At 51.5% G+C, this 26,993-nt stretch overlaps 1 protein-coding gene across 11 annotated transcripts in view; it reads right to left on the bottom strand.

Moving 5' to 3' along the window:
- PLA2G6 (phospholipase A2 group VI) overlaps positions 1–26,993 on the bottom strand; it is a 60,811-nt gene that overhangs the window by 27,818 nt on the left and 6,000 nt on the right. Inside the window, exons 1-7 of one of the 11 annotated variants that reach the window (XM_059186953.1) lie at positions 25,863–25,917; positions 21,933–21,966; positions 21,579–21,832; positions 6,740–6,955; positions 5,768–5,951; positions 3,367–3,554; positions 295–391 (exon numbers count right to left, since the gene is read on the bottom strand). In XM_059186953.1, the coding sequence (XP_059042936.1) occupies positions 295–391; positions 3,367–3,554; positions 5,768–5,951; positions 6,740–6,955; positions 21,579–21,787 (894 nt within the window). In that variant the 5' untranslated portion in view covers positions 21,788–21,832; positions 21,933–21,966; positions 25,863–25,917. Of the gene's footprint in view, positions 1–294; positions 392–3,366; positions 3,555–5,767; positions 5,952–6,739; positions 6,956–21,578; positions 21,967–25,862; positions 25,921–26,993 lie in introns of those variants that run through there. The other 10 variants (XM_059186952.1, XM_059186948.1, XM_059186947.1 and 7 more) reach the window with 10 other exon arrangements.

The following is a 26,993-nucleotide window of genomic DNA, read 5'->3' on the forward strand; positions in this document are numbered from 1 at the left end:
ATTTTCTCACACATTACCTCGCTGACTTCACCTTAATTCATACGCAAAGAAACCACGGAGGGGACATCGTCACTGTGCCAGTGAGCGGCAGAGCAACACCAGACTGTCCTTTCCCCCAGTGGGGCCACTAAGAGACCAACCCCCACAGCGCCATCCCCAGAGTCATCTTAGGAACTGCCCTCCTGTGGGCAACTGAGGAACTTGGGGCTCTGGGACTCCACCCCTGCCCATCTACCACTCCCCGTCAGACTCTGCCCCCTGCCCGCCTACCATTCCCCCTCAGACCCCACCTACCTCAGCGGTCTTGGCCCAGTGGAGGGGGCTGGCTCCGTAGCGAGGGTCTTTGCTGTGGATCTGGTTGCTGTCCATGCTGATGATCATTTCAGCACACCTAGGGAGAAAGGAGCCATGGGGCAGTACAGAAGGTCGTGGAGGTGGAGGGAGTTGGCCTGGGGCTGGAAAAGGCCAAGACCTGGGGCTTCATCTCCTGGTGAAGGAAAGTTTCTGCAAAATTTCTGTTGGTTTTGCAACAGAACCAACCAACATGTAAACCAGTATATGGTATGTCAAAGCTCAAGCGCCCACCTCCAGGAAGCCTTCCCTGATAACTCCAGTTAGCAATGATCGCTCTCACTGGTGTTGGCCTTAAGGTCAGGTAGGCCTGAGGTCCAGCCCCAGCTTCCTCACTGGCTGATGTCTGGGAAGTGGCTGAGCCCATCTGCAACACGGGCCCAGTCCTAACTGGACTGGCGGCAATTAAAGGAGAGAAGACATTTCACTTCTGTGCCTGGCACATGGCTGCCCTCCATCCCCCACCATCCACTGCTGGTGTTTCATGAAATGACCGGCATCCTGCAGGAAGTCCAGGCAGATGAGTTACAGATTTATTTATTTACCTGAAAGAGAGCAGGGGGAGGGGCAGAGGGAGAGGGAGAGAATCTTAAGCAGACTCCATGCTGAGTGCAGAGCCCGACCTGGGGCTCGGTCTCATGACCCTGAGATCACAAGCTGAGCTGAAATCAAGAGTTGGATGCTTAGCCGGCTGAGCCACCCGGGTGCTCCAGGCAGAGGAGTGAAGAGTGCAGTTGCTTTCCACTCCCAGGTCTGTGACCAAAACACAAAGAGATGCCCGTACATCCACATTCCTAGCAGCATTAGCCGAAAGAGGAACACCCAAGTGTCCACTAGCAGGTGGAGGGAAGAGCAAAATGTGGTCCATGGACTATTATTCTACCTTTAAAAGGAAGGGAATTCAGGGCACCAGGGTGGCTCCATTGGCTAAGCATCTGCCTTTGGCTCAGGTCATGATCTCGGGGTCCTGGGATTGAGCCCCGCATCCCCGCATTGAGCCTGCTCAGCGGGGAGCCTGCTTCTCCCTCTCCCTCTGCTGCTCCCCGTGCTTCTGTGTGCGCCCTCCCTCACTCTTTTGTATTGTTTACAAAAAATAAACAAAATTCATTTATTGTAGGTCATATAAATAAAATCTTTAAAAAAAGGAATACATGCTACAACACGAATGAACCTTGAAAACATTTTGCAAAGTCAAAGTCGACTCCCAGGTGCAAACCCAGCTCTGTAAAGGTCAACTGGGTTGACATACATAGCAGAGGGGCTCCCAAACTGGAGCTGGGACAGGACCTCTCTCCATAACTCTGACGCTTGAGATTTTCTAGGGCACAGCGGTGCTGGCTACTGCGTGCTGGCAGAGGGATGTCCCCATCGGGGCCCTGGGAGGACGTGGCCATGCGGGGCTGTGTAGGGCACGCCCATTGGTGTGAGGCCACTCACATCATGTTCTGTGCATGATCCCTTGTGATGTGTACCAGCCCCACGGTGGGGGGCCTGGCAGGGGCAGAGAGGAATGCGGCTGGAAGTGTCTAAGCAGGGAGCAAGCCAGGCAATACCAGGACCCTGGACAAGAAAGCCTGAGGCGGCCGGAGGTGAGCCAGCATGGAACTGACACGCTACCTCTGGGGAGAAAAGAGCATCAGCCATCATGTATGCCCATTCGGGCTGCAACCTGCAATCAGGGCATGTGACTACTGGGAATGAGGGTGTTGGTACCATCTCTGGTCAAGTCTTCCTGAAAGTTCTAGCCCACCTTGGCTGTGCTGCGGAGGATCAGGGAAAGGTGGGCTGGCCCACACTTGAACTAGACCTTTGAGGGGATGGCCATGTCAGCGGAGCCGGCAAGGTGGGCGCAGACTCTCGGAGACTCCAGGAAAAGGGAAAACCCGAGGGAGGGCAAGGCCTGCCCCACCCCCACGCACCTGCCACCCTCTGTGCTCATCCCCCTGCCTGTCCAGCACACAGCCTAGAAGGACCCGGTGACTTCCATGTCACCTGTCCTGGAGCTACTCTCTTTCCTGTCTCTTTAAGGCCAGCGCTTAGCATAGCGCCCAGATGGAGGGACCAACGGACCCGTTCATTCTGTCAGTCAGTCATCCTAGACACTGTTCCCACTGGGCACTGTTTTGAGATATTCATCTTTTTTAAAAAAGGTTTATTTATTTGAGAGAGAGAGAGAAAGAGCATAAGCAGGAGGGGCAGGGAAAAGGAGAGAGACAGAATCTCAGGTGGGCTCAGGGCTCTCACCACCCCGAGATCATGACCCCAGCTGACACCAAGTGTCAAATACCCAATCGACTGCACCACCCAGGCGCCCCCCTCATCTTTTATCCCCCCCTCCCCCGCCACACACACACTTCATATGGAGAGTTTTCCTGAGACCAGGGTTTCGCAGGTCTGAAGAGAGGGAAGAAATGCGAGAGTGGTCCAGAGCTCCCCAAGGCCTGGGCCTGGAGCCTTCGCCCAGCAGCGCCACTAGCCAGGAACCATGGACACATCGAGGCAGAAGGGGCTCGGGGCTACCCCACCAAGAGATCCTGGGCTTCCAGCCAGGAATCTGCAGAAGCCACAGGGTAGCACTATAGCCACAAAGGTGTTCAGATCGGGCTGGTGGGCTTAGACAGAAGAGGACCCATCTCTAGGACCCAGCCCTCTCAGGGTGGCACGTAACTGACAAGGAGTCACGTGCCGGCGGACCACCTGGAGGAGGTGGAAAAGAAGGACTCCGGGGAAGATCTGGATGGTTCTTCTCTCATCGGTAAAGGGAGGTTCGTGGCCAGAAATGAAGGTGTATTACAGAAAACATTTCAAAATTCTACTCTTTGTACAGCTGACTTTCTGGACTGAGGCTCACATCCACTACAGGTTCAAGTACCTTGTTCGGGCCAAGCTGGCCTCTGGCCCAAATGTCGGAAATGCATGCAATGAGCCCACAGAAGCCAGGGCTCACCCGTGCTCCAGAAGAAGTGCTGCGCGAGCCGCAGGCCCCACCAGTGGGGCAGGGGAATGAGGACTTACCCCTTATGGGAGAACTTCATGGCCGTGTGGATGGGATAGCCAGTGGAGCCCATGACATTGCACCGAGCATTGCAAAGCAGCAGCAAGCGGACCATCTCCTGCTTCCCCATCTGGCAGGCCAGGTGCAGCGGGGTCTGTCCCTGGTTGTTCACCCGGTTCAGGCCAGCCGATGCATTCTTCCCTAGGAGCTGACAGCGGGACACCGAGGTGGGCTGGGGCCCCATGAACACAAGCCCTCCACGACCCTCCACGACACCCTCCGTGCCCGTCTCCTGCGCCCACGTGAGGGCAAGAGAAGTCGGACTCTGTGAGAACATGGGAGGGACATTAGGGGAAGCACAGAGACGGGGTCTGCAGGAAGACAGGACACCGGCTGTGACAGGCTTGGCGGAGGGCTGGTCCGGCACGGCCGGGGCTCGTGGGAAAAACTTCTCAACCAGGAAACCTGAATGGAGGCTGTTCGTGTGGATGGGCCCTGGGGGTCTGGAGGGGAGAAATTCCTGCTTTTCATCGTAGACTCTCATCCTACTTTCATCTCTCTGGCTTGAATTTCTTTTTGCTAGGTTCGCATAAAAATTTTTTAATTGAAAAAAACAAACTAGGCAGCTCTTTCTGCCCATAGGTCCTGTCCTATGCTTTAATAAAAACACCTTTGGGGTGCCTGGGTTGCTCAGTTGTTAAGCATCTGCCTTCAGCTCAGGTCATGATCCCAGGGTCCTGGGATCGAGCCCTGCGTGGGGCTCCCTGCTCGGCGAGAAGCCTGCTTCTCCCTCTCCCACTCTCCCTGCTTGTGCTCCCTCTCTCGCTGTCTCTGTCTCTGTCAAATACATAAATAAATCTTTTAAAAAATAAAAACACCTTTTTGCACTCAGACAGACAAGCCACTTTTACAAAGAAAGCCAAGAGGTTTCACTTCCTCACTTGTGGTCACGTGCCATCTCTATAGGTTAGCTACAAGTCCTGTGTCCCCCAGGGGACCTTGCTGGGCCTGTCGATAGGCTGAGAACACAGCAAAGAGTCCTGATCGAGGGCCAGCCCCACGGCTCACAGCTCTGCCCCTCTCCGGGCACATTTCTTTAACCTCATGGAACCTCAGTTTCTTTGGCAATGAGAGGAGGATCCTGACCTCCCCCCACACCCAAGAGACTATTTGGAGAATTAACTGGAACACACAGCACTCAGCACAGGGCCAGACACGAGAGCAGCCCACGACAAAGGACAGCTGAGTGTGTGTCTGCCGTCTGCACAGAGGCAGCCCCTGTGAGCCATGGGGCCGGGCGCAGATCCGGCTCTCAGGAAGGATGGAGTTCACCAGGGCACGTGGAAGTCCCTTCCCAGTGCACCAACCATACGACATGAACGCATATTTTCTGGAACGGTGTCGTTCCTTTCTGATGCCAGGGCAGAGAAGGACATCACCTTTTTTTTTTTTTTTAAAGATGTTATTTATTTATTTGTCAGCGAGCGAGCATAGGCAGACAGAGTGGCAGGCAGAGGCAGAGGGAGAAGCAGACTCCCTGCCAAGCAAGGAGCCCGATGTGGGACTCGATCCCAGGACGCTGGGATCATGACCTGAGCTGAAGGCAGCTGCTTAACCAACTGAGCCACCCAGGCATCCCAGACATCACCTTTAAAAGAAAGTCTTCAGGGGTGCCTGGGTGGCTCAGTGGGTTAAACCTCTGCCTTCGGCTCAGGTCATGATCTCAGGGTCCTGGGATCAAGGCCCGTCTTGGCCTCTCTGCTCGCAGGTAGCCTGCTTCCCCCTCTCTCTCTGACTGCCTCTCTGCCTACTTGTAATCCTTCTCTCTGTGTCAAATAAATAAATGAAATCTTTAAAAAAATAAAAGGAAGTCTTCAAATAAATATATAAATAAATTAAAAGAAAATCTTCTAACTCGGGGCAATGAAATCCTGTCTGGTATTCTAACGCTTCCATCTAAAACATGAAGTGGCTTTTAGGAACATCATTCCATCTCCAGTCTACGATTTTTATTTTCATTTCTCAGCCCGATAATCAAACATTTAACAGGAGGGGTATGTCTGGTGCAAATGTCTACAGGAGCCGGATGGAGTTTGCAGTTCCTGGAAAAAGCTAAGCTCAGGTCCCGCTGGACGGTCGGCCCCTCCAGGCAGGGCTGAAATGAACCCAGCCCAGGGTTGGGCTCAGTAAGTGCTTGGGACGAGCCGAACCAGAGTGCCTGGCTGGGCTGGGCCTCCAGTTTAGTTCACAGAGTTGGGGGAACCTCCCTAGGGTTGTCAGAACCTGGTGGCCGAGGGTGTGTCTTCCTGACAGGCACGAGGAGGGAGAGGAGGGGACGGTGTCCGGGAAGGAGCTCGGGATAAGTGGGGACAACAAGGTGTTGCCAGTTCCCGTCACCCCGCCGCCCCTCCCCCTGCTCACCTGCAGCACCTGGGCATTGTCACCCTGGACGGCGTAATGAAAGGCCGTCTCCCCGTTGTTGTCCGTGACGTCCATCTGGGCGTGGCAGTACTGCACCAGCTCCACCAGGATCTCCCCGTCACCCTTGCGGCAGGCCAGGTGCAGGGGGGTGCAGCCCTCCTCATTCTCCCTGTTATTGGCACAGCTGCGGGGGTGGGGGTAGGGGGGTACACTGAGGGAGGGGTGCTGAGAAACTCAGGGGCAGTGGAGGGTAGCAGGCTAGCGGCCAGAGAGCCTTCCTGCCATGCTCAGGCTGGCTGGTTCCAACAGAGGGCTGGCTCACAGTTCGCTTGGTACTGATGTGATTTTATCAGTTGTTTACTTGCACGCCCGTACAAGGGACGGGTTCTAGGCCCCCGCCAGCTGGAGGTGGGTGGTAGGGTGGCAGAGAACAGATCGAAAGGCAGAAAACTCATTAACCCCGGGCAGTTCATGTAACCTTTCTGGATTTTAATATCCTTATCTACAAAAAAATAATAATAATAACAATAATGCCCACCCTAGGAAAGGGACAGGGCCACGGGGAGGTTAATCCTCACGATGTCCAAGAACAGGCCTGGAAGCTATCAAGGGCGTAAGGAATTCTGAGCCTGGGGCCCTGGGGGCTGACACAAGCTGCGGCCACCTCAGGGCAAGCAGAGGAGCTGGAGTCCTGAGGCAGGGCCCACACGGTCCCCTCTAGGGGGCACATTTATTGATGGAAGTATTGGGTAAAGGGCCACAGGAGAGAGGGCACCTGGTCTTTGGAAGGAGACACGAGGAGCTAAGGCCTCTTTTGCTCTCTCCAGCGAAGCAACCTAGCACGGATCACATCCAAGGAGCCAGGTAACTTTTGGCTTTACAAAAGGAAACCGAATCAGGACGGAGCGACCGCCCTGGGTCCCGCCCATCCACCCACACACACCTGCACTCGCACTGTCCCTCCTGGCCCACCTGATGATGCGGCTGTGGTGGAAACACTCCCGGATCCCCAACTCCACCGCCAAGTGGGCCACCGACCAGCTGGGGTGGTTGCGGATGAGGTCGGTCAGCTGCTGCAGGACCTCCACGTGAAGGACGTGGCCGGAGCTCTCGTAGAAGGGCGGCAGCTGCAAAGAGTAGTGCTGGAAGTTCACAAGGGCGTCCGCCTCCGTCTCCAGTTGGAAGAGTCTGTGGGGCCAGGACACAGGAGGACGACACAGAAATGAGCCAGCTTCTGCCCACACCCTTGTTGGAGGCAGATGCCTTGGGTCCCCTGCCCCCTACATGAGTCACTGCCTGCCTCTGGCCACACAGGGACCCACTCCAGCCAGACTCCCCTTCCCACTGCATGCACGCGCTCAAATACCCACCTCCAAATGGAGTCAGGATTTTATTTTTATTTAAAAAGATTTTCGTTTCCAGTTTTTTTGATATCATGTTATGGTGCTTTAAAAAAATTTTTTTTTAAACAAATCCTTGTTGTATCCACTTTCTATTATTTGGACGCTGATATCTGAGAGCCCTGACCTCAAGTCCCTGGCCATCGCACACCGTAGGAGGTAAATAAGTGTGTAACTAAATGTCCAGCAGTAGAATAGGATATAAATGGTGGCCCAGCTAAGTGATGGATTATTATACAACCATTAAGACGTGATTTTGAAAGAACAGCAAAATGTAATTTTTTATAATGTCCAATAAAAAAGCAAGATACAAATTTTAAGTGATACAATGTAATCTAAATTGTATTTTAAAAATATTTCAGGGGTGCCTGGGTGGCTCAGTGGATTAAGCGGCTGCCTTCGGCTCAGGTCATGATCTCAGTGTCCTGGGATCAAGCCCCGCATCAGGCTCTCTGCTCTGCTTCCCCTTCTCTCTCTGCCTGACTCTCTGCCTACTTGTGATCTCTCTCTCTCTGTCAAATAAATAAATAAAATCTTAAAAAAAAAAATATTTCAAATGGGGGCTCCCAGGTGGCTTAGTCGGTTAGGCGTCTGTCTTTGGCTCAGGTCCTGGTCTTGGGGTCCTGGGATCAAGCCCTGCATTAGGCTCCCTGCTCAGCAGGGAGTCTGCTTCTCTCTCTCTCTCTCTCTCTCTCTCTCTGTCCCCCTCTACCCCTCCCCACTGCTCATTCTTTCTTTCTCTCTCTCTCAAATAAAAATCTTTTTTAAAAATGTCAAAATATATCTGGTAGGATAGTAATTGAAATATTCTTTAACCATTTCCGAAGCTTCTAAATTTCTACTTGTGCGTTTATATAATTGTTTTTTTTTTAAAGATTTTATTTATTTATTTATTTGTCAGAGAGAGAGAGAGCGCGCATGCACACACACAAGCAGGCAGAGCAACAGGCAGAGGCAGAGAGAGAAGCAGGCTCCCTGCTGAGCAACAAGCCCAATGCGGGACTCAATCCCAGGACTCTGGGATCATGACCTGAGCCGAAGGCAGCAGCTTAACCGACTGAGCCACCCAGGCACCCCTGAAAACAGACTGAGCCACTCAGGTGTCCCTATTTTATGTTTTTTTAAGTAGGCTCCACTCTCAGTGTGGGGCTTGAACTCATGACCCCGAGAACAAGACCTGAGCTGAGATCAAGAGTTAGATGCTCAACTGACTGAGCCACCCAGGTGCCCCTATAATTTTTATAATCAGAAAAGAAAAATTTTTTTAACCACTCAGATGGTGCCCCTTCTCCCTAGCTCCCCCCAAAGGAAGAGAACAATCATTAGAAGCTTTGCTCATTTTTAAAAAGTTGTGTTTAAGTCCAAGATTTGCTATTAAGCTGCTGTGTGACCCTTGAAAAATTCCTTCCCTCTCTGAGCCCCATATGAAACATTAGACTACCTGTACCTGTCCCACCTACCTCACATAGGTACTATGAGGGTCAGATGGGCCAGCCAAGTAATGGCACTTTAAAAATGAAAAAACATAATGACGGTTGACACTGAAGATACTTGAAGTGTTGACCAGGGCTCTCAACATGTAAGACCCATGGCTAGCCAAGGTCTAAAAGAGGTGGTGCCCAAGGAGTGTGGGCTCAGCAAAGCTCACCTGCTCTTTTCGAGAGAGAATGCGACTGTTTAGCAAATACCTACTGAGTGCATGTTCTGCACCTGCCATTGTTCTAGATGGAAGGAGTAAATTAATGAACAGAACAGATGACACGCCCCACCTTCCTGGAGCCTGTGTTCTTAGGGGAGAGACCCACACAATGCGTAAGCGACAAATCAAAATAGGAGAGTATAATAAACAAACCAGCTGGTAATAAGTGCTAAGGAACAAAGAAAGAAAGGAGGAGATGGAAGGAAGCTCTTCCTCGTTCTCCTCGCCTGGTTTAGCTTCATCTCGCCCACCTCCTCACGTCGGAGCGCTCCGTGTTAAACGTTGTTGCTATGTCAGTCATGATGACAGTAAATGACAACGAAATTATGACACCAAATGACACTAAAAAGGACACTAAAAACTGATCACTGGATTTAGCATCAATAAAACATCAATGACCTTGACAAAGTACTTCTGGTGGAATGATGGGAACCGGAGCCCGATTGGAGAGGGGCAGAGGGGGACTGGGATGTACGAAACTGGAGAGGCAAGCACAGACCGTATTTGTCAAGGGTTTCGCTGCAGAGGGGAGCAAACAGAGGTAGCTAATGGGGAAAGTGGAATCAGGCATCTGAATGCTGGTGAGACTAACCCAAAAAAAAAAAAAAAAAAAAATGGGATCTGTCTGAAGACTCCTACCTCCACAACGACAGACCAGGTACTGGGAACCAGACTGCTGTCCTAGGGATGACAAAATGTGAAAGGCATCTGCTTAAGATGCTGGACATTGAAGCAGACAGGGATGAAGTATCAGGCTGGTGGGGGTTATGGAAACCCAGGAAGTGAGCCTGGTGTTTAGGGCTGCTGTCCCTTGAGCAGCTGGAGGGATACACCACAGCATCAGCAACCTCGCAGGCTCCGGGGACAGGGATGGGAGGGCCCTGATGAAGACTCTTATTGTGGGCGGGGGTCCTCAAGGACTAAGGCATAAGATGAGCCACAAGGAGACAGACCCTTCCGGAGACTGTGGCTCAGCTCCAGATAATTTCCATTCCAGAAAATGGACTGAAATTACCCTCACTGGTAATGTTCCCAGATACCTGGGAGAAGCCAATATAAAAGAAACGTTAAGCCAGGCTTAATCATTTCTACAAGTGTCGTTGCAAATCCGAAGTCCAGGACATCATCAAAACTCACCAAGCACAGGAGGAGACACTACATGAGACGAAAGAAAATCAACGGAAATAATGCATGAGGGGAACAGATCTGTAAGTAGGGGGCTGCAAATACTGACATCATCTGATACAGACTTTAAAATGACTGTGATGGTGCATCTGGGTGGCTCAGTCGGTTAAGCATCTGCCTTTGGCTCAGGTCATGATCCCAGGATCCAGGGATCGAGCCCTACTTTGGGCTCCCCCTCTCCCTCCATTCATGCTCTCTCCCCTCTCTCAAATACATAAATAAAATATTTAAATAAATAAACAAATAAAATAACAGTGATAAGAGGCACCTGGCTGGCTCAGTTGGTAGAGCATGCAACACTTGCTCTCAGGATCATGAGTTCAAGTCCCACATTGGGCATAGAGCTTACTTTAAAAAAATAAATTAAATAACTGTGATGGGGCGCCTGGATGGCTCAGTGGGTTAAAGCCTCTGCCTTCAGGTCAGGTTGTGATGCCAGGGTCCTGGGATAGAGCCTCACATCAGGCTCTCTGCTCTGCAGGGAGCCTGCTTCCTCTCTCTCTGCCTGACTCTCTGCCTACTTGTGACCTCTGTCTGTCAAATAAATAAATAAAAATCTTTTAAAAAATAAAAATAAATAAATAGATAGCTGTGATCATATTCAAGAGGATAAAACAGAAGATTCAGAATTGGGGCAAAGAACTTGAATCTATTTTAAAAAATGGAAGTTTTTTTTAGCATTAAAAAACAAGTGCTGAAGTGAGAACGTGGCCAGGTATAAAAGCAGATGGGACAATGTTGAAGAGAAAACTAGTAAATGGGAAGATAGGCCAGAAAAGAGGAAACAGAACAGAACGTGGGAACCAAAGGATGGAAATTGGAGGAAAGCAGAAAAAAGACATAGGATATATAACGAAAAGATCTACCATACATTTAAGTAGAGCCAAAAAAGCAGACCAGAAAAAGAACTGAAGAAAAGCCATATTTGAAGAGTTCATGTCTACGAACTCTTCAAAATTGATGGAAAAAAAATGTCACAGTGATTGAAAATATCTCTGAGCCCTCCTACACACACACACACACACACACACACACACACACAAATAGAAATCCACACTTAGGGACTCTGTAGGTTTTAAAACATGGCCCCCAAATTCTTTGACACTGCTTCATTGACACATGTCTCTTATCATTATCCCATGATGTCTTTCAACCCTTTCGTCTGGCTCTGCAACTGCTTGACCAAAAGAATAGGGCAGAGGTGATGCTGCCCTAGTTTCTGGACCAAGGTCTTAAGAGACTGGAATTTTCTACCTCAAATTTTCTCTTGGGACCCAAGTGTCACCCCCTAGGGAAACTAACACAACCCACAGGGAGGTCTCCTGGTCCTGGACCCTCAGCCGGACGAACTCCCAGCCAACAGCCAGCAGCAACTTGCCAGTTGCAAGTGAGTCATCTTAGAAGTGTGTTGAGTTCTGCTCAAATTGCAGATTTTCGGGCTAAGTAATTGATCGTCGTTTTAAGCTGCAGAGTTTTAGGGTCTTTTCTTAAGCAGCAGAAACTGAGGATGACACATATGAAACATACGTGAACATATGTGAACATACTGAAATACAACTATAATGGACACATGTACCATATTACAAAGGCTATAAACAAAATACGAAGAAATACACTAAAAAAACAGCAGAGTTTCGAGAAAGTGATCTTCAAAGGTTGACAGCCATCTACCCAGCAGTGGAAACCAGAGATAATGGAATGACATTCTTACTTAAAGAGCTAAAAGAAAATAAATGCCAGTGGGAATTCTGTACGCAGCACACTTCCCTTTAAGTATGGAATTGAAAGTAAAACATTTCACTAATCAAGGGTGCCTGGCTGGCTCAGTTGGGAGAGTTAGCAATTCTTGATCTAGGAGTCAGGAGTTCGAGCCCCATGCTGGGTGTAGAGATTACTTAAATAAGTAAAATTTTTAAAGACTTTTTTCACTAGACACACAAACAAAGAGAAAGAGAGAAAGGCTTTGTCATTAGTAGACCTACATAATGGAAAATATGAAAGGATTTTCTTTGGGTAGAAGGAACTGATCCCATAGGGATGGTCTAAGATACAGGAAAAAAATAAAATATCATGAAAAATGGCAAATAGGTATGTGAATCTAAATAAGGATTGGTGGCAAAATATCCTGCTGGGTTTAAAATACAGACAGACTATATATGTGTGTGTGTAGGAATGTGTCTATATATGGCATAGAAGCCCGGGAATAAATGGGGTTTAAAAGTTCTAAGACCCATTTATTGTTCTGGAAGACACTAAAGTGCCAATTATTCTTCAATAAGGCCGAGGATGTTGTGTTACAATCTCTTGGGTTCTCTCAAGAACTGGGAAGGGTTTCAGATTTTGCCCTACTTGCAAACTAACAAGTTAGCCTGACACAGTTGCATAGACACTGGCAGAAGAAACAAGATTCCCGGATCAAAGACAAAGGGCAATGTACTGCTCACAGCAATGCAGTGGCTAGTTTCCATGTTCGTGCCAATTCCCTGGGATCCAGTTCCCAGAGGGTGACATGAAGAGGGCCAGGTGACACCTGCTCCCATTGCACTAGAAGAGAGAGACGCCTAGTGTGTCGGGAACTAGAATCTTCTACCACCGTCAACAAGCAAATCTGCCAAAACTTTGCTTTGGAAAATGATGTGATCCTTATTATATAAGAGAGTAAGCAAACCTCCCCTCTGCTCTAGGGAAAGACCCGATCTCTATCTTCTAAGACTGCTTGCTATATAAAATCCTTGTAAAGACGGCCTGGAACAAAGGAAGTCCATGTCTCTGCTTGTAAGACTTGGAGACCCATGAGAAACCTATGGAGAACTGTCCCCCAATAGCTATCACTAAAAGAGAATGACAGAATGCATAACTTCCAATCTGACAGAGAGGGGACACAAGGCATAATAAGAGAACATTCGAGCATGAATTACAAAACCATTACGCTAAGTGAAAAAAAAAAAAAAAGTCATACGATGACACGCTGTATGATTGGAAGGCAAAACCACAGTGATAGCAGATCCCTGTTTGCTGGGGGCTGTGGTGAGTGCAAGGGACTTACTGCAAAGGAACAGGGAGTGAATTTTGGAGACTACAGAAATGTTCTGCATCTTGACTGCTGTGATGGCACGGGCCGGCATCTTTCCTGAAACTCATCAAGTGCTACATGTCAAACTGGTATATTTCATTTTTTTATAAGTTGCATCTCAGTAAAGCTACCTAACCTTTAGGTAGCTTAGAATCTCGGGGTCCTAAAAAAATGTTTTTTTTAAAAGCAATTAAATTTTTTAAGCAATTTTTAAAAAATTTTTAAAGCAATTAAATTATCCATAATTCCAGCAAAAAAGAAAAAACCCAACTAAACAAATCTGCCATCACACTGGAAATTTTAATAACGTTTACTACTCATAAACAATGAAACAAACAAACAAACAAAAAATCCCATTAGTAAACCTGACCTGGCAGACATATATGAAACACTATTCCCACCAGCTAAAGAATACATGTTCTTTTCGAGCCACACAAACCAAAGTTAGAAATACTGGACATAAACTGGGCTGTAAAGTAAATCTGAACAAATTTCAAAGACCTGAAAATACTGAGACTATGTTCTCTGACCATGATGAAACTAAGCAAGAGATCAATAACAAAAAGAGAATGAAAAGTTTTCCATATATTTGAAAATTAAGCAAGATGCATACAAACTAGCAATGGTTCAAGGAAGAGGTCATAGAGAAACTCGGGAAATGTCCTGACTCAGTGGTAATGTAAATATTCCGTTATCAGTCTTGCTGGGGGGACCCTCCACCTCTGGATAGGACAAAGGAGCTTATACCAAACTAGCTTGCCTGCTGAAAATGAACAGAAAGGAAGGATCAAATGCAGATGAGGACCTGGAAGCGCTGGAGGGAAACTGAGGCAGGCAAGGATACAGGGCCAAGACTGTAGAGAAGAGGGAGGCCCTGCATCTTCACTCCGGGCATTCTGGGATCTGTGACGCAGGATATGAAGGTCAGAAAGGCCGGAGGCAGCCAGATGCTGCTGGCATCCCCCCTCCAGGCTGCGCGGACAGAAGCCGGCATCCAGAGTTGCAGAGAAGACTAGAACTTGAGGGAAATCACAGGGAAGCAAGCCCAAAGTTCTACACAGGATCTTCTCTCGTAAGCTAGGCAGAGCAAGATGTCAAGAAACCAAACGGAAAACAGCAGCAGACAGGACCCAGAGCTGAGCCGAAAGTGTGGCCGGTTTTCAGTCCTCGCAAAACAGAGATTCAAGTTCAAGGCCCGCCATGTGGAAGGACCCTGGTAAACCAAGGCCTTCCGCTGAGGCTTGAGAACTTCTATCCCCCTGAGAGTAAACGTGATGACGGAGGAGTCAATTCCAGGTAGATAACCAATCCAGTGATGGAAGGCAAAAAAAATAAAGCTTCTGGAAGATGCTATAGAAAAATATTCTCAACTCCTCCTGGTAGAGAAGGACTTTGTTAAACAATACCAGAAAGCAAATGGTAAAGATGAGTAACACTAACTTCCTTGAGACTAAGACTCTCGTTTGTTAACAGATCGTGTTGGAAATCCAACGGCAAGCCACTGAGGGGAGACGGCCGCAAGACACGTAACCAACAACAAGTGCGTATTTGAATAGAGAACAGAAATCTTCACCATCAGGAGGAGACCGGAAAGGCATTATCTGAGGAAGCTGAGGCTGTGTACAGTCTCAGCTCACCCATTCCACTCCCTGGTACAGACGCCTGGCAGGAAAGTGTGCAAACACGCGCCAAGAAAACCAGAAGCATTCTATGAGTGAAGCTGAGGATAGTTAACACAGTGGAATTGTCCTGCGTGGAAGAAGCTGGACCCAGTTTCATGTAAAAATATATACAGAATCTCACAGACAGAATGCTGAGCAGACAAGCCAGGCACAGAAGCAACTGCCTTACAAGCCAGGTTCATGGCTGCCTTTGGGGGGCAAGGGAGCAGAAGGGGCGGGGCTCCACCTTTTGACATGGGGGCTGGTTAGAGGTATGTGATCCGTCATTGAGCTGCGTGTACGTCTCTCTGGGCGGCATATTTCCCTATTTTTAACTAGTTTAGAGAGAGAACAGGAGGAGGGAACTGGGGACAGCTGAACAGAGGCAGTGCCTGGAGACAAAAGTGAAGTCAAGAATGAAATTTTCTAAAAAGAGGGGAAAAAAAACCCCAAAATCCCAGCACATTTGTATAGCAGCGGAAAGAGGGAGGGAGTCAAGAGGGCGAAGTCACGGAGAAGAGAGGAAAGAATTGCTGAACTGATGTCCTGCAGGGGATGAGGAGACGTTGACCTTGACGGGGACTGGCCTGTACAGTGACAACAGGGAAGCCCCAGTATGTGGGTGCAGATGTGGGCACCCCGGGTGGGGGTGCTCACCAGCTGCAGGTAAGCACGGAGGGGAGGACAGGTAGGGAAGGACATGGTCAGGGCGGCCTGCTGGCCCCGAGCCCAGGGCTGCCAAAGGGCAGGGCTCACTTGAAGTGGGAGAAGCAGCATGGAGGGGAGCCCCGCCAGCCATGCTGGAGACCTGGAATTAACTACTGTTGGCGTTCTGCCAAGCCAAGATGACAAAGAGAGATATAAGAAAGCAGACAGAGTATACAAGGGTGTGTTCATCACGACAGGCCACGAGTTTCTGCAGGGCAAGAAGTGAAGTCCATGAGGGGCGCCTGGGTGGCTCAGTGGGTTAAGCCGCTGCCTTCGGCTCAGGTCATGATCTCAGAGTCCTGGGATCGAGTCTCACATCGGGCTCTCTGCTCAGCAGGGAACCTGCTTCCCTTCCTCTCTCTCTGTGTGCCTCTCTGCCTGCTTGTGATCTCTCTCTGTCAAATAAATAAATAAAATCTTAAAAAAAAAAAAAAGTCAAGTCCATGAACAGGACATGGCAGGGGGATGGCTGGGTTCATATCTACAGGGGGCGGGGAACTTGGCATTCAGAGGACAAGGGAGGAGATGGAAAGACAGGAGGTAGAGGGTGGAAAGTGGGGTGCTCGCCATTTATATTTGTTCAAGAGCCCCTGTTACTGGTGATGACAAGGTCCAGGGAAATGGCCATGTGGGCTGGGAGAGGTCTGGCCCCAAGAGCCGTGGGTGTGTGGAGGGGCACTCTGTGAATTTCAGTCACCGAGTCAGGACAGGTAGTGATGGAGAGAGGGAGCTCCGAGCCACAAGCTCCCAGCCGCACGGTGTGGGGGAAACTCCAGGACAGAGCGCGGGTTGTACAGGTCGATGTGAAGTTATAGTCTGGGGAGCAAAGGGGCACCCAGTCCCACTTCCAGGCCCAATGGGGAAAAGACCAGGAGAAAATTCTCTCAAGGCCCCCAGGGGAGAGCCAGGTTTGGGTTAGAGCCACAGGTGAAAGATTCCCACAAAATGTTGAGGACCTGGAGGACTCATAAGGTTGTCTTCTCCCTCTCTTCTAGAACGGAACCCCCAGACAAAAGCCACCTGGCATAATCTCTGGGGAGCCTTTGCTTTGGCTGGGAGTGGCCTGTGGATGAGCCCCAGGGGATCCGTGAACTTCAAGAAATCACATGAAAATGTGCGTCTACACATTTGGGGGGTGGATGGAGAGGTCCTGGGGTCCTGGGCCAAAAAAATGGCCCCAAGAACCATTAGGCTAGAGCCATAACTAAGTCTCCAGTTTCAGAGCCGAGCACCAGCCCCTCCCACAGGTCCCCCAAAGGGCTCCTCCTCCATCCCCATCCCTTTGTGCCTTTGCTCTCCACGTGCCTCTCCCTGCAGAGCCCTCCCTCCCTCTCTTGTAGGTCCAGATCTTACCCAGCTCCCCCCATACCCCTTTTCCAACCCCTCCTATCAAACACACATCTACCTCCAGGAGCCACGGGCTCAATCACCCACTCAACAAATACTAAGCATCACAGTGGCCATTAGCAGAAAGGACTCAGCCCCAGACGCCGTCCCGCAGGAGCTCGGGGTTCTAGAGGGGACACAGAAGTGCAAGCAGACACAGGCTGATCCCGGGCAGGAGGGGCTGACCGAAGTAGGGTCCGTGCTCAAAGATAAGAGAGCGGGCGAGGACCGGCCCACAGAGCAGGCAGCGGGGTGTGGAGAGGACAGAGAAGTGTAAAAAGGTGAGGTCTGTCTGGGGAGCCGAAGAGCTTTATTTTGTTCACGTTCTTTTATCCCCCTGCGTGCTGCGTATGGACCTACGTTTTCTGGCTATGGCCTAAGCTCCTGGAGGACAGAGCTGCTGGATTCACCTCTGCCGGGAGAGGACAGGCTACGGGCTGGACAGATTGGGAAGGGGTATGTAGCCCCCTCAGCTTGTCTGAGGTGCTGACCGGCAGTTCCCTTTCTGAGGGCCTCAAAAATCAGCCCCCACACCTCAGTGGCTTAGTGGGTCAAGCCTCTGCCTTCAACTCGGGTCATGGTCTCGGGGTCTTGGGATCGAGCCCTGCGTTGGGCTCTCTGCTCAGCAGGGAGCCTGCTTCGTCCTCTCTCTCTGCCTCCCTCTCTGCCTACTTGTGATCTCTGTCAAATAAATAAATAAAACATTTTTTTAAAAATCAGCCCCCTTTCGAGAAGCAAAGATCACATGGCATACATGCTTCGATCATTTTGGGGGGAAGATTTTATTTATTTATTTATTTATTTGAGACAGAGAGAGAGAGAGAAAACACAAGCAGAGGGGAGGGGCATTGGAAGAGGGAGAAGCAGGCTCCCCACTGAGCAGGGAGCCTGACGCAGAGCAGGGCTCGGTCCCAGGACCCCGGGATCATGACCTGAGCTAAAGGCAGATGCTGAACCAGCTGAGCCCCCCAGGCGCCCCCTGCTCTGCTCATTCTTTCGAGGATTCCTGGAAAGAGGAGTCTTGTTTCTGCTAAGATACCAGTGAAGAGCTGGCGGGTTTCATCAAATATCACATGTCACCAGCAAATGTCAGTAGTAAATGATTAATTTGTAGCAGGAACACAAGTATGGATGTTATCATAATGTCCACACAAGGCTACCGGTGACCACCCTGGGGCTCATACAGAGGAGCCAGGGCTCTGGACCACATGTCAGGCCGGGGCCCTGCTCTCCCGCTGCCCCTTCCTCCCTCTCACGCTATTTCTCTCTCTAATAAATAAATAATTCTTTTTTTTTTTTTAAAGGTAGGGGGCACCTGAATAAGTTGGATAAGTATCTGCTTTCAGCTCAGGTCATGATCCTGGGGTCCTGGGATCGAGTCCCGCATCGGGCTCCCTGTTCAGTGGGGAGTCTGCTTCTCCTTCTCCCTCTCTCCCAGTTTGTGCTCGCTCACTTGCCCTCTCACAGTCTCTCTCTCTCTCAAATAAATAAAATCTTAAGCAGCCTGAAGAGGAAGTCTAGTAAACTGTACCTTCCTTCTAGAAACTGCAGGATGCCAGGGGCTGCAGGGAGACCCCACGACAGCTAGGAGAAGCCTAAGAGAAGCCCAGGGCTCTGGCCCTTACTCCAGGGTCACACCCCAGGCGTTGGCATTGCCATTTCTGCAAGTCTTCATCACCTCCCCTCCTGCTTCCCAGCTTACCCCCTCAACTGCCCTGAAGCCATCAGCCCCAGTCCCAACAGAGGGCACGGCATGCAGCGGCCCTCTGCTGACACTGCCGAAGCTGCGCGAGTATATCCCATGGGTCACACAAACCTAGGTGTGCCAGGCTCCTTGCTGGGTGCTGGGTGCTGGGTGCTGCACTGGGGCAAACAAGACAGACGCAGCCACAACCCTCGTGGGGTCGGTGGTCTCCCAGGAAGCCGGTCTACTAAGCACGGGGATGGAGTGCTACGGGACACGCAGCGCAGCGGCAGCTCCTCTAGCCTGAAGGTCAGGGAAGGGCGAGCAGAAGGGAGGCAGGCAAAGAGCAGGGAGAATGTCCACGGCCGACGGCATTAGAGTCCAGGCTAAAGCCAGGGGCACAAGGTGACAAGTGCCAAGACGGGAGGGAGAAGCCAGGCTTGATCACACCGGCCCTTTCAAGACAGGCTAAGCAGCTGATGTGTTAAGGAAACAGGGACTTCTTGAAGAACGAAGCAGGGGAGTGAGCAATCAGATTTGTCCTTTGGGAAGATCTCTCTGGCAGCAGCTTGGAAGAGGCAAACAAATATAGGAAGAGCGACAGGCTGGGAGACGGAGTGCGGCTGGAGTTGCGTGTGCAAGGACCATGGCCTTGAAAGAGAGCCGGCGACAAAATGGAGAACAACAGAAGCCTGGATTTTGGACTGGCATGGGGCCGGGATACGAGCTGCACTTCCCAGCCTCCCCTGCAGTTAGCTGTGGCCACGTGACTAAGTTTTGCCAATGGGATTCAGGTGGAGGGGTGTGCCACTTCCCAGAAGCCCCTAGTCAGGAGAGTGCCCTTGTTCACCCTGTCTGTCTACCTTTCTGCAAACCAGGAAGGTGGCTGTGATGGCTGGATCCGGCATGGCCATCTGGGACCATGTGGCGGCCTAGAGAATGAAGCCCACACGTGGTAGAGCAACAAGACAGCAAGAGCTGGGCCCTTAGGGACTGGGGAGTGGGGGGTCCCAGAGGACCACTCTCTGCTGTGGTTGTCACTTAGTAGAAAACTAAAATTCCATCCTGTCTGGCAACTATCATGTTGGGCTTCCTACCCTTCGAGCCAAACTTAAGCATAATTGATAGAGAAGCAGCAGCAGACTCAAGATATGCTTGGCAGGGGAGCCCAACAGAACTCAGTAATGGCCCAGATTTTGTAGGGGAGGGAGCCCAAGGAATCAAGATTGCTCCTGGGCTGCACAACCTCATGCAGGGACAGCGATGCCATCTGCTGAAACAGAAATGCTTGGGCGAGAGCAGTTCAGGAGAAGAGACAAAAGAGTCTAGAGCCAAGTGAGGGACGTTAGGATTTCCGAGAGGAGACCCGTGCTTGGCTTGAATCCCCACCCAATGCTCCCTATTCTATCCAAACACACAGAAACACACAGCAGCACAGAAAGGAGAAATGGCTTAGGAGCCGGAAGACACAGATTCTGTTCCTTCACTGCTTTCCACGCAACCTTGAATGACTCACACTTATCGTCCTGAGCCTCAGTGTTCTTATCTGTAAAATGGGATACTGCCTTCCTTGCTTCCCTCAACAGGTCATTGGAGAATGGCATTGCCATTTCTGTAACTCACACCATATGGGAAAGTACTATAAAGTGCCCCCCAATTAAGAGCAGTAAATAAACATGCAGGTAATACACTGCTGGCGAAGAGTTTAACCCCCTGGGACGGTAGTCTGCCCACAGGGGGGCTCGAGCTTGCTGGAACGGATCTGGAGTCCTGTCAGGGACATTTGCAGCTGACAGGACTTGGTGATGGTGGAGGGTGGTGGAGCCCCACCACGTTCCTTGCCCTACCGCCTGCTGTAGGGGTCTCTGCCTCAGTTTCCCCATGCAACCAGACTCAAATTCTCCCCCCCCCATTGGCCTCTTTGGCTCTCCTCCTGTTGGCTGGACCCTGATTCCCAGCTTGCCACTTTCTGAGACTCCTGCCATGCCTCAAGGGGAATAAACCCAGAGGTTCCCTCAGGCCTCAAATGCTCGCCAGGGCCCTAAGCGCACCAGGGATCCGGCCCGGGGCTATTGGCCTGTGGGTGCCCCCCACCCCACGCCTCTGCCTGCCTAAAATGACCTTATCCACTCTCCTCTGCCAGACACATTCCTCCTCATTCTACGCTCCGAGGAGCCCGCCAGGAAGGGATCGCCTGCTTGTGTCCCCACCGTCCGCTTCTACCCACAGCTCTCCTCACGTGGTTGGTACAATGCCTGCTTGGCATGTGGCCTCCACCCAAGACTTCACATAAAGGCACCGAGCATATCTTGTCATCTCACAGTGCCAGCTGGGCCCAGCCCAGGGCCTGGGATTCCTGAGCCACCGCAGATGCCCGGTGCCTGGTGAAGAGATGGACGGCGGGCTGGCCAGACGGATGAACGAACGGAAAAAGGCCCATTAGCACTCGCCTAGCTCAGGACCAGTCTGCCAAGCTCCTCGGGACCCTGCATCTTGGGTGCCCAGCCACTCCTCTCCCTTTATGCCAACCAGCCCTGCCCCTGGGTTCCTACCCTTCCCTTCAAGCCCACAGGAGACCCAGCATGCCCAGAAAAGTGACCACTGTCCACCCAACACACTTTCTTGAACAAACCTTGGCCAGCCCCTACAGGGGCAGTCACGCCTTTAAAGACCCAGGGTTACAGGTGAAGCCAGGACTTTACCCAGTTTGACCCTGCGAGCTCTCCTGTCTTTCCTCCTTCCCTCCCTCTGCGGGGGTCCAGCCAGAGGCAGGGAAAAGCCTGGCCTTCTACCCTCACGCCCCGGCTGCGGGGACCCTGCTGGGCCAGAAGGTAGGATCTAGGAGGTCCCTCTCCCCACCGCCTCCCACTCTTCTCCAGAGTCCTCAGATGCTAGGCCCCAAGAAGCTGCTCTTCAGGCCAGGGACCGCCAGTCCCAGGAGCCCAAGGAAAGAAGTGTGTGTGTGTGTGTGTGTGTGTGTGTGTGTGTGTGTGGCAGCTGTCAACCGTCACCCACCGGAATCCACTCTGTGAGTTTCTGGGGTTGACCAGGATGCAGTCCCAGGTGCGATTGGGAATGTTCTGGAACAGAATCAGCTGCCCTTCCTCCTGAACCCGGCTACTCGAGGTGTAGTCTGCCACAGCCACCTCCTTCACCCGGAACGGGTTCGAGAACAAGTTGGTGACGCTACTCAGGGTATTGACCAGGCGCCCAAAGAACTGCATCTTCCGTGGGGCGGGGGGCTGGGCCCCACCGCCTGCCCCCTCAGTCTGGAAGAAAACGGGGTCTCTGGTCAGCTGGGCTCGGTCTCCCATGCCCACCTCACCAAGGACAGCAGTTCCCTGCTCAGGCTCCCAGATGGCTCCCCACCAGTGCTTGTCCTCTGCTTCCGGCCAGGAGGGACCTGGAAAGAGGGGGGAAGAGAAAGAAAGACGGGGCTGAGTCAGGGGTGAGAAGTCCTGATGGGCAGCTTCAGAGTGGCCACCATCCACGGAGGACCAGAATCGTCCCGCTTCCGGTCCAAGGTCCCCCCAGAGCCTCAGCTTTCTCATCTACGGTACGGACCTTATCGCTCAAGGAGACGACAGACAGGAGAATGGGGTCACAGACGATCCTGCCCTGTCCAAAGGGAGGGGCTCTTGTCAGAGCTCAGAAAGCTTGGCGTGAGTCATTCCAATTCAGCCAACAAAACCAGGGTCCCCTCTCGACCAGATACAGCCAGGGGAGCAGGATCTGCCCACACTCCATCAGGGGCAGGGGGACCGTGGGCATGGGTCTCCCAATTTTTGGTGCCTGCTACCTACTGCTCTTTCCCAAGGAGCTCTGAGAGAACACAAAACCAGGTACCCCAGAAATGAACGTGAACATGAAGACTCAGCAGCAGTGAACGTGTATGTGATGGAAACGTTACACTTGTAGATTCCAAGGGTCCCAGCTTCTGCTGTGGAAACTGTCCCCAGTTTGGGGGATGGAATGAGATGTCGCATATTTGCCTAGGTTCCCAGAAAGCATACTGCATTCCTAAGGCCGTGCCACCAAAGCTGGGTGACATTTAGCTGGAGGTTGCCCTCTGGCTCCACTCCAGGAAGTTACCCACCAAAAGTGCAGCCCAGACACTGAGGACAGAGCATGGAAGTGTGGGCACTCCAGAGGGGAGAAGACGCATCAGTGGACACTGGTCACACTCTGGCTCAGCTGTTGAGATGATCAAACTTAGGGATAAAAGGAAGAACAAGAAGCCCCATAAAACCACGGATAAAGGGAGGAAGGGCCAGTAATGATAATTAGACCAGGAGACCGAGTACGTCCTGGGCATGGGCCCTAAGCTTTACTTATGCGACTGTCCCCTTTCGGTCTCTGCAAAGGCAGAGGGCTGGAACAAAACGGTCTTCCCATCCTCGCCTGCTGTGTTTCCTTGGGCAAGTCACTTAACCCCTGTGTGTCTCAGTTTCCTTATCTGTAACATGAGAACCACGACAGTGCCCAACAGTAGAATCTGGCAGACAGTAACTGCTCCATAGGCATCAGGCCTCATCACTTCCTTCACCCTCCCTTTAATGCACAAAGAAACGAAGATGGCGACTTAAAGAGCTCTAGAAGCATCCTGAAGCTTTGTAATGTCCTTCCTCTTAAGATGTGGTATGAGCAGACCATGAGCCTCAGTGTCCCCTTTACAATGAGGACAGTGCTCAGGGCACCTGAGTGGCTCAGTCAGTTGAGTGTCGGACTCTTGATTTCAGCTCAGGTCATCTCAGGGTCACAAGATCGAGTCCCACACCAGGCTCTGCACTCAGTGAGGAGTCTGCTTGGGATTCTCTCTCTCCCTCTGCCCCTCGCCCTGTTCTCACTCTTTCACTTGCTCTAAAATAAATTTTTAAAAATGAGGACAACTCCCCTCTTTGGCACTGTGAGGATTAAACGAGAATGTTCTTAAGAATGTTTAGACCAGGGGCGCCTGGGTGGCTCCATCAGTTAAGCATCTGCCTTCGGCTCAGGTCACGATCCCGGGGTCCCAGGATCTAGCCCACATTGGGCTCCCTGTTTAGCGGAGAGCCTGCTTCTCCCTCTTCCTCTGCTCCTCCCCCACCTTATATTCTCTCTTTCAAATAAATAAAATCTCTTTAAAAAATTAAAAAAAAAAAAGAAGAATGTTTAGACCTGTGTCAAGTTTCTTCTTCCTTCTGCACTCGGGAACTGAGAGGACACAGGCTGGAGTGCCTGCACTCCTCCCCAGAGCCGGGGAGAAGGGAGGGACCCAAGCAAAGGTATGGGAACTGATCCCTGAAAAAGAAACCCCAGAGATGGAAGGCATGGCACGCACATCCGTGTGCCCTGTAGCGACTTTCGTTTGTCACAGAGACAGAAGGAACTTTGGCACCCAACATTATAGAAATTGTAAACTGGGACATGTTCACTCCAGATAGCACGTGGTCACTAAGAGCTGTGACTGTGAAGCTTACAGCTCAGGAAGCATGAGGGGGTGTAATAGACCCTGGGGCATCGAGTCCACGGAACTCCCTGTGCTGGTTGTGGGCTGCGGGGTAGGCCTGGGAGGCCCAGACCACCCCCTGCAGCCTCTCCCTGTTGTCCTGTCACGCACAACTGCAAAAAGCACTGCTGTCCCCGCCCCCCGCCCCCTCCACATGGATCTGTCTGATTCCTCCTTCCTCTCCTCTATCCTCCTGCTGGACCCTTCACACCAAACACTCATGTGCCTCTCTGTGCTCTGGTCCTGGTCCAGGGACTTCACATACATAATTTTTTTTTAAAGATTTTATTTATTTATTTGACAGACAGAGATCACAAAGAGGCAGAAAGGCAGGTAGGGGGAGAAGAGGGGAAGCAGGCTCCCCGCTGAACAGAGAGCCCAATGCGGGGCTCAATCCCAGGACCTGAGATCATAACCTGAGCCAAACGTAGAGGCTTAACCCACTGAGCCACCCAGGCGTCCCCACATACACAATGTTCCATCCGGACCACCACCCTGGGGTGCGTGGGTGGCTCGGCTGGTTAGGTGCCGGACTCTTGATTTTGACTCAGGTTGTGATCTCCAGGTCATGTGGGGAGTCTGCTTGATTCTCTCTCTCTGCACCTCCTCCTGCTTGCATGCTCTCTCTCTCAAATAAATAAATAAAATATTTTTAAAAATCTGCAACACCATCCTATGAAATTGTCACATTATCCTGTTTTGACATATGAGAGAATCAAGAAAGAGAGAGGTAAACAGGCCCTACGTCACACAGCCAGTGGAGGAAAGAGCAAAATTCAGAGCCAGACAGCAGGTTCTAGATCATCAGAACCTTTTAAGGACTGGTACATGGTCTTTGCCCCTCTGTACGCTCACCCCTGGCTCAGGCTTGGCCCACAGAAAGTCTGTTTAAACATAATTTAACTGAGTAAAAATTACAGAGCAAAAAAATAAGGGTGACAAACAAATACCAAAGTACTATGAGGATATTGGGTTTATGGGCCGTTTTTTTTTTCCTATTTACTAAATGGTATGGAAAATGTTTCTTCTTCTTCTTCTTTTTTTTTTTTTTTTTTTTTTTTTTAATAATTCTATTTGTTAAAGAATGTAAGAGGGTAGCTGAGCCCCTGGGGCCCACAGTTGGGGAGAGGGAGGCCCAGGGGTGAGGACCAGCTTAGGAAAGAGCACAGACGCTGCCCAGAGAGTAGGTGGGAGGCACTGGGAGAGGCGAGGAGCTCCCGGGCACCTCCTGCGGGCAGTCAGGAGAACCAGCACCCACGAGCCCACGTGGGGTTAAGGGGAGAGTCACCGTGGGGTTCCAGCTGGATGGAAGGAAGACATTCCGCCCCAGGAGACAGACACCCTCCCCAGGGGCCCATCCCACACCCGGATGGCAGCCTGGCCACCGGGTCCGGCTCCCTCCCAGCCTTCCAGGGTGGACGTGAGGGTGAAATGACACAATGGAGGGAAAGTGTCCAGGACGCTCGCTGCCCAAATGTGGGCGCACAAACAGTGGCCATTGTTATCACAAGGTGGAAGAAAGGAAACAGACCCCCCGGGGCCACATCCTGGAACAATCGTAACAGAGCAGCCCGGAAAGCAGCAAGTGAGAAGCAGACAGAGCGCATGCCCATGCTTCCTTCTCGCCCCTGTGCTCTTCCTCCCCTCACACTTCTGACCTCAGAGCTCGGGTTCTTTCCAGCACAGCTTTGGGGGGTGGGGTGGGGGATGCTCAGCTGGGGAGTAGCCCCCTCCCTCCTGGCTTCCTCCTCCTCTCGCTTCTCACAGCCCCTTGCCCTTGACCTCCCCACAGGGCCAACATTTGCTTTTACCTGCTGACAACTGTCCTCTGTGGCTCCTCATCTGGGCTTGCTGTCTGCGCGGAGATGACGCAGGTGACCCCAAGGTCACGTGACAGGGGCTGTCCGCTCCTGGGCACCGGAGGCTTTGAGCAGCTCTCAGATGCCTCACGCAGAAAAGCCACAAACCCAAGAGCTCTGCAGTGAGGGGGACGCTGACAACTGTGCCTGTCTACTCCTGCAGTTTCCAGGTGTTCATTGTGTCTGCCCTACAGGGAGGCTGGAGACTTCTGGCCTGTTCTCTTTACTTCTGCTCCCCCGTCCCCTGTCAAAGGCCCCTGCCTGCCTGCTTGACTCCTTCAGGGAAGGCTTAGGAAGCTGCTGCTGGGGAAGGCAGCCCTCAAGGAGAGGAGCGGTCAGGCAGGAAGGACAAGCATTAATGTCCCCATTTTAGAGACAAAATAACTGAGGCCCAGAAAGGCCTCAGATTGTGGGTGTTGGAAGGGCAAGCTGAAGTGGGACATGATGATGGCCACCAAAAAAACTAAACAGAAAAAAAGCAGTACTGGGGCCAGAGGGAGATGGGAACCCACAGGTGGCATCTTTGGTGAGTCCCCAAAAGCGGCTGGTTGGGTTCATAAAATGAGTAGTGCCAGGGGGACCCCAAGCCCAGTTCCCCGTCCCCTTGCAGGAAAGAGTCAGGCAAGGATGGCTGTGCGGGGTGACTCTTGAGCCGAACATTGCAGTGGGGACCCGCGCCACAGACGGAGCCCCACAGATGGAGCGAAAGAGAAGGTAAGGGAGGGCACGGAGCCGGGAGCCTGCGGGACCTGCCGGGAGTGAGCCTTCTCGGTTCTGGCAGCCCACGGGGACTTGCGGGCACCGTCGTGACCCACGTGAATACTAGTCACCACGGAGCCACCCTGCCACATTTACTTTAGAGCCATGCCCCCGGCCAGCCTATGACCTGGGCGCGTTACGAGGAGTTTGTCGATGTAGTTACAAGCTCAAGAAGCGCGAAAGAGGGGGCGCCTGGGTGGCTCAGTGGCTTAAGCCTCTGCCTTCGGCTCAGGTCATGATCTCAGGGTGCTGGGATCAAGCCCTACATCGGGCTCTCTGCTCAGTGAGAAGCCTGCTTCCCCCTCTCTCTCTGCCTGCCTCTCT

This window comes from Mustela lutreola, chromosome 8 (assembly GCF_030435805.1).
Source record: "Mustela lutreola isolate mMusLut2 chromosome 8, mMusLut2.pri, whole genome shotgun sequence".
Classification (NCBI taxonomy): domain Eukaryota; kingdom Metazoa; phylum Chordata; class Mammalia; order Carnivora; family Mustelidae; genus Mustela; species Mustela lutreola.